This window comes from Mus caroli, chromosome 8, assembly GCF_900094665.2.
Source record: "Mus caroli chromosome 8, CAROLI_EIJ_v1.1, whole genome shotgun sequence".
Classification (NCBI taxonomy): domain Eukaryota; kingdom Metazoa; phylum Chordata; class Mammalia; order Rodentia; family Muridae; genus Mus; species Mus caroli.
In genome coordinates, this window is record NC_034577.1 from 12,450,416 (window position 1) to 12,458,541 (window position 8,126).

At 41.2% G+C, this 8,126-nt stretch overlaps 1 protein-coding gene across 1 annotated transcript in view; it reads right to left on the reverse strand.

Annotated features, from left to right (window-relative positions):
* Positions 1-8,126, reverse strand: part of Csmd1 (CUB and Sushi multiple domains 1) — a 1,596,626-nt gene that overhangs the window by 221,608 nt on the left and 1,366,892 nt on the right. Inside the window, exon 26 of the mRNA XM_029480674.1 lies at positions 5,657-5,859. Within this exon, the coding sequence (XP_029336534.1) occupies positions 5,657-5,859 (203 nt within the window). The remainder of the gene's footprint in view (positions 1-5,656; positions 5,860-8,126) is intronic.

The window sequence follows — 8,126 nt, forward strand, 5'->3', positions numbered from 1 at the left end:
CCCAACCGGTAAGAAGGACACATGCTCCACTATGTTCATAGCACAATATGTCTTTAGCTTCTTATGGCTCTGCTGAGTTACTATGCTGGACATGATAGATTCTGTCCTGTTCTCATTTGCTCAGACATTCCATTCATAAAATTTATTCTTTCCTATGCTCAAATACTTGAGACTGTCTCCTTCCTCTATGGATAGTATTCCTTCCCTCAAGCATCTTTTGCAGTGCTGGTTTGAGGATCATGAATTGCTGGAGCTTATGCTAATTTTTNAATGGTCTTATTTCTCCATCAATTTTATAAGCTCTCTTAGATACAGCAATCTTGGCTGGCAGCTACTTTCTTTTGAGGCCTGAATTGGATCATCCCATGCTTCCCTAGTTGATGATGTTTTTAACCTGAAGTTTCCACCTTTGTAGGTGAGGTGGTGATTTCTCTCTTGTTGTTTTTAATGTTTCTTTGTGTTGTACTTTTTAGATCTTAACTATAATCTGGGGGGAGAAATTCTCCTCTTGTCATAGCTGTTTGGGATATTTGGATATACAATTCTTTTTCCAGATTTGGAGGATTTCATTGAATAGGTTCTTTACATCTTTAGTGTTTCTGTTAGCTCATTCTGGACTATGGATTCTCAAATTCCATGTCTTGATCATGTCTCTGAGTTCTTAGATATTAGGAGTGTGCTTACCTATTTGATTCTTATGAGTGTTGAGTATAGTCCAACCCTGGTGTTCTTTCTTCTTGATNATTTTTCAAGAAATGTTTATTACTTATGTCATAAGAATTTTTTGTTCCAAAGATTCTATTTGATTTTTTNAAAATATTATCACGTTGTTGAGTTCTTTGAATTTTCCTTTGTTATTGATCTTTCTCTCTGGGCCCTGTGTTGAATGCATCTTGTCCACAGAAGGCTTTTTGAGACTTGCATCTGGTATTTTCCCTATGTTGGGATCCTTGCCTATAGTAGCTGAGGAGTTAGAGTCTTTTAGAAGAATCATTTCTTCATGAAGCCTGGTATTCTCATGTTGTATGTTTCTGTGTTGCAACTTGTATGGTTGTTGATCTCAACCTTTCTTCTGTTTTATTTAGAGATCTTCTCTGCAACCCAAGACACAGAGCAAGGAGAACCTAACTGATGTTAGAAATGGCTTTTGCTTCCCCTCCTCTGCCCAAAACATGGCTGCATCTGCTTCTACTTCTACCCTACTTCTTACTGTGCACTGCAGTTTCTATGTGGCATTTTCTATCCTTTGTGGATTTATGAATCTTGCTCACCTGTCCTTCATTGGAACTGAGGTTTTGTTTTGTTTGTTTGCTTCTTTCGTTTTGCATCTGTGTGAATGTTTTCATTTTGACTGTCTTTTACACAGGCCCAAAATGAGGTAGCTCCTGGCTTGTAGTCTTACTTACAAGCCCACATCACTTTCAAAGCCTGTAGTAAGAAGACCCACCTCATTTCATGCTTGGGCTGTTAGATATATGCTGCTATTCACCAATGAGTTCTGACCCTTTGTATGCNTGGCCTATATATCTTATATTTCCCACGCTTGCTCTAACTCCCTGTTTGTTGGTTTTGTTCTGATGTGGTTGCATGTGCTTTCCTTTTTTCCAGTTAATTAATTAATTAAATCAATCAATCAATCAATTAATTAACTCATTATTAATTTAATTAATCAATTAGTTAATTCACTTTATATCCCTATTTCAGCCTCCCCGGACTTCCTTTGCACAGCCTCTTCCCCTTTCCCCCTTCCTCCTTCTTCTTTCCTCCCTCCCCTTCTCTTCTGACACCTCCCAGGGAATCAACACACCTTGGCACATGAAGTCACTACAGGTCTAGGCACACCCTCTCTCACTGGGGCTGGACAAGGCAGTAGAGTTAGGGGAACAGGATCCACAGACAGGTGACAGAGTCAGGAATACTACCCCTCTAGTTGAGGGACTCATATGAAGACCAAGCTGTATATCTACTACATATGTGTGGATGGCCTATGTCCAGCACATGTATACTCTTTGGTTGNTGGTTCAGTCTCTGGGAGCCTCCAAGAACCCAGGTTATCTGACTCTGTTGGTCTTGTAGATTCCCTATCTTTTCTGGATCCCTCATTCTTCCTCTATTATGGTTGCAGACAAGAGCCTGTGCTTCCCCTTTGTGTGCCCTGTCGTCTTGTGCTGTATCTGTTCTCCTAGGTAGATGTTGCTCCTGTGCACCCTATGCTATGCCTACCTTTCAGTGTTATCCTCACCCTGCTGTGCTATCCCAATACCTGAAAACCACACTGTTCTCTTTCAGCAATGAAGCTTTGAAAATGGCCACTTTCTCTGCTATTCTAAGCCAACAAAGCCACAAGCATAGAGACAGAGAGTCATACTCCTCTTATCCCAAGCCAAAGAAGAAGGCCAAAATTCCTAGGTCACAGTTCATAGCATNCTTTATGTCCGGATGTTTCTTTTCCTTTCTACAGCCTTGAATATGCTATCTAGAAAAAGTCTGATACTAGATGTGGAAGCACCTTTAATCCCAGTACAAAGAGGCAGAAGCAGGAAGATGGCTTGTTATGGGCTAGCCAGAATGACATGGTGATATCCTACCTAAAACAAAACCAATTGGAGAGAGAGAGAGAGAGAGAGAGAGAGAGAGAGAGAGAGAGAGAAAGTGAATATCCAACATGACATTTATCCACATGCATGATACACCTGGAGGTTTACTGACCAGAACAGTATGATCAGAAGATATGTAAGGACTATGCTAAATCATATGGACTTGATAACACCTTGATAACACTGTCTATAATTCTACACATTGCAAAATAATACACATGGGAATACTGTGAAATGATATTATAAAGTTTCTTTTCCCTATAAATGTCCGCAGCTGTATTTTTACCATCCTATTCCTAGCATTATGTTAAATTATTATATGGAGGGAGGAAAAGTATCTNTGATGTTCAAAAGTTGTCTATTTCTTTTTTTAACCCGAAAGTAGGAACATATTTATTAAATATGAATCATGAACGAATGTAGAAAAATTAGGGCTTTTAGGTATAATACTTTTTTTAAGTGGAAACATTTTTAAAACCTGAGAGAAGGTGTGTTATCATGTAAAGTCTCCCCAGACCATGTGAACGAGCACCGAGATATTTACCGAACTAACTGCACTGAAAATTTATGTCCATCTAAAACCTGAACATAGAAGTTTCCAGCAGCCATATTCATAGTTGCCCAAACTTGAAAGTTGTTGAGACATCCTTCATTTTGGTGGGTGACGAATACCTAGACTCAAAGTCTTCCCATAATGGATTGGTTTCACATCTTAAAGTGTGATCCTCCACCTTGAAAAGACATGGATGAAATTTAACTGTGTGCTGCAAAGAGGAAGAGGCCCCATGGGAAAAGGCCATGTGATGCACAACTGCAGCTGTGCCACAGTTGAGAAAGGCAAATTCATAGTGAGAGGTGGTCAGGGATGTCCGGGGAATGGAGTGTGGCAAGAAGGTGGAGAGTAGAGAGTTCATGTCCAGCCACAAGGAAGTTACTATTTGGAATGACACTGTGATGGTGGCTATGTGTATTTACCCCTGGTCTAACCTCTGACAACAGACAGAGCAAGTGCTGACATAAAATGGGGTGCTGGGTGACAATGACNTATCAGTTGAGCTCATAGACTGACAAAGTGCCTCTCTCCAGATGGACAGCGGGAAAGCCGGGAGCTGAGGGGAAGGAAGTATACGAGAACACTGAGCTTTCTCTTTAATTTTTCATTGAGCTTAAAAATCCTGTAGAAAACAAAGTCTGTTGAAAATGTAAAGCCTGGGTATATAGAGAAGGGAAAAGGCAGAGCACATCACCTCTGACCCTGTGAACCTTTCTGTTTCCTAAATAAAGTGTACCAATTACCAACTGGTTTACTGCACATCNCAAAAGCAAAGGATGCTTTTATACAACAGAAAGCCAAAGTGCATAATACCAAACTAAAGGACTGGCCTACCTACCTTCTTCCCTTCCTCCCTCCCTCTCTTTTATCCTCCCTTCCTTCCTCCCTTCCTCCCTGCTCCCCTCTCTTTTTTTTTCTTTCTTTTATTTTTTGTTTCCAAGCTAGGATGGGCACCGTATTGGAGCTTCTTCAGACAGATTCCACTGCCAAGATGTGGCTCTGTCTGTAANATATGTGCCTATCATGCATGAAATGCTCCCTTTAATCCCCAGTACCACATAAACTCATACCCGAAATCATAACAGTAGGGAGGTAGAGGCAGGAAGATCAGAAGTTCAAGGTCATGTTTAAGACATTGTCTCAAAACAAGCAAGCAAGCAAGCAAGCAAACAAACAAATAACACAAAAGAAAGAAAGAAAATAATAATCAAAATAAAATGGAGATACGTGTTTGTGAACTGCCACCTCAAATCAGAGGGACACCAGAGTAAGAAACTGCAAATTCCGAAACCTGAATTTCATAGATGACCCCTTAAAGCACTAACTTGACCTTAGACAATTTTGTTATGTAAATCCTAAACAGGTCACTCTACCAACTTGCCAAAGCCAAGTTNGTGGGCACATGTCTATTAGGAAAACTCCTTTTGCTGNCNTTGTATGTTATCAAATTACATAGCACCTTTATCTGATGCTCTTTGGGAGGTACTAAAAGGTTGAACTGCCACAGTGTGCATCAATCCAGTCCTTCTGAGGAAGTAATTCTTTTGAATGGAATTCAAACTGGGCAGTGTGGATTTGCCTATCTTAAGTACCCAAGAATTCAAGTACAGGAATGTGCCTCTCAGTAATAGTTCGCCAGAGGCTACTCTATGAGTGATGCCAAGCCTTAGCTTGAGGAAGGATGCAGACACGTGGGAAGTGGAAAGCAGAGCATTTCCTAACCCTTGTCAGCTGTACCTGAAGTCTCATTCAGGCTTAAGAGGAAATCAGGGAAGCCAGAGTCAAAGCCAGGCTTGGGAGAAGCCCAGACACAAAGCACACTTTCTCCATACTGAGAACATCTGCTTTCCAGTCACTGCCCAGGTGAAAACTATCATGTCCTTCTTTTCCTTCCAGTATCCCTACCTGGTAACATACTCATCCCTAAGCCAATTGTTCTCTTGACAATGATGAACTAAGAACACTACCATTAAGTACAGCCTCTAGCATTTGAGAAAAGAACCTCTGTGAACTCCTGCCTCTGTATCTCTTGAAGCACTCACATAAGATTCCTGTAAGGTTAGTCACATAACTCTCCTGCCAAAACAGTTTTTCTGACAGGCAGAGGAAGGCATGCAGTGTTGTAGAGAAGACTAACCCAGCTGGGCTCACAGGATTCACCTCAACCACTATTCAACCATACCCTTTGCTCTCATACCGGCTTCCTCCCAAGCTATGCCTTCTTTCCTTAGGCTCCCAGCTCATACAAAACCAATACTAAGCTGGCAATGCATGCATCCTGTTTGTTTCTCTTTTGTCTTAGGGACCTCGATTATGAACCCAGCCAGAGACAAGAAGTCTTTCCCCTCCTTAATTAAAAAGAAAAAAAAAAACTTTTCTCCTTTATAATACATCCTTTCCAAGACTCAATTTATTCTAAGGAAATATTGTTCACTCGCATATGAACAGAGTTCTGTGTCCTTGGTAAGCCCTGGTGTTCAAACAAGAAACCCATGTTTGCACCTACTGGAGAACTGGATGGAGAAGCCGGACTTGCTGATGAAGAAGTCACTGTCGAACTGCAGGGTGAGTGAGTTGAAGGTGCTGTGGATGTCCTCAGGTAGGGCTGAACCGCTCCACTCCTTCAGCAGGATGTTGCTGTCTACNGGGCCATCCCAGACCTTGAGGATGTCATGCGCCGTTTCAGTGTCAAACACAATGAAATGGAGGCTGCAAGAAACAGCAGAGCTTCTGTGTTCAGTGAGAATCACACTTCCCCTCCACAGAGGGAATCATCCTAGCCAAGGTTGTACTGACTGCTAACCCACTTAACATCTGAACCAAATGTGTTCTCCAGGCTCCTGACAAAGAAGAATGAGGGTCCCAGCAGTTCAAAATGGAACAGGGTACAAACACATCAGTCACCACTGTAGAGAGCCAANCTATAGGCTAAACTGCTCGCCAAAGACACATGTTTCATCCCAAGACTGCTAGACCATTTTCAAAACTCCAGCCAGAGCACACACACCAAACAAACTCCTCACACTAGCTTATTATTGTTGGTCTGGACACTTGGTGGCAGCACACACATCAGGAGAAAGGCTTGCAGAAGTCTCTGAACAGTCTGTTCTGATGTTGTTTGGATAAATTTTATCTTCAGAGTTAGTACATTATTTGAGACAACACGAAAGCAGAACATTCCAATATAAATTCTCTTCTTTATAACATCTTTAGTGCACTTATATTAGACTTTCAGGTATTTCCCAGAACCATCTTTATGCTCGAGGAAGCTTGCAATGACAACGGACAAATAGAAGAAGTTAGCTAAAATGCCAGCAAAAGGCTTTTCCCCCAGCGAGTTTTTATAGGTTTTCATTTACTGGTTATTGCGCATGGATTTTGCTACAAACATAATCTTGGTAGCTGACCTACCTAGAGCTATATATGAATCTCCACTATATCATTTTCCACATATTATATATACAAAGGATTGGCACATCTCACATGGGTAAAGAAATAAAATATGTAGTGTACTTTGGTACAGAATAATATATATAAAGAACANAATATGGTAGAATCTATTTCTCAGCATTTATCTTCTCAATAATTTGTCCTGCCTGTTTCTACACTTTTTAAAAATAAAATTTTACGACTATACCTATATATCTCCTGTATACTATTACTAGCCAATTACCTGCGTGTCCCAATACCCCTCCCTGTATGTTGTGATAATTTCGTTTATACTTTTAATATTCCCATGTGTGCTAGTGTGTACAGATCCATGAGTCCCCAGAACACCCATGTGTTTAATGGAAACCATGCAGATGGAATCACATAAACTGGATGTGCCTACACCATTCTCAGTTCAACTTTACATTGGGAATTGGGAATCTCCATGGGTGAAAGTAGAGAGCCTCTTAATTTACTTTAAGATCAGGGTTTTTTTTTTTAATGTATGTGAATAAATGTGTGTTCCTGTGCATGCACATAGATTTAAGGTGCTTGCAGAGGCCAGAAGAGGATGTCAGATCTCCTGGAGCTGGAGTAATAGGTAGAGTACAGGTGTAGATGTGGGGACTAGAAAAAGAACTTTGGTCCTCTGCAAATGTAATGTGCACTCTTAACTACTGAGCCATCTCTCCATCCCCATTAATTACTTCAAAGGTCCAGGGGTATGCTTATTTTCCTTCCTTCCATTANAGCACAGTTGGTCAAGGTCTCTCTCTCTCTTTCTTCTCTCTCATAATAGAATACACACTACACTGGATATTCTAGAATGGCCATCNAAGAGGCTTCAGAGACATGGAATTACTCATTAACAAACACTTAGCAACCCTGCCCTCCCTGTGACTCTACTTCTAGTCTTGTAATAATGCACCAAGACCCTTAACATCTTTGACAATTCCCCAACAGTACACATGATATGTGTATAGACAAAGAATAGGTGCAACATGTCTGGTTAATTGTGACTATTGATGACTAATGAAATTGGCTACCCCCCCCCCTCTCTGTCTAAAAGTCAGTTTTTCTTCAAAGTAGTTGAGCAACTCTGTATTTGTAGAATTCCAGCAGTATACAAAGTCCATCTCTGAGACCATGGAAGAAGTCGTTGAATTATATAAGTAGTCATCATTGTTTGTGTTGCAACTGAACTGCACAACAACAAGAAGAAACAAAGAATACCACATTCTAGTATATGATGAGAATGAAATGGGGATGGGGNAGAGGGGAGACTCTCAGGCCTGGGGTGGGGGAGACAAACCATGTGGCAAGATGAGGTATGTACAGAGAGAGACCTGAGGAAACCAAGAGCCCTGAAACAGTCACATGGGACTAAGGGGGTGGGTCCACTCCACCAGACAAAAATCCAATACAGAAGACTTCCATCCTGAAGAAGACCCAAGAATCCAAAGCAACCGGGAGAGGGAAGGAGAGAAGGGAGGGACAGAGGGAAGGGGAGAAAGAGAGAGAGACAGAGAGAGAGACAGAGAGAGAGA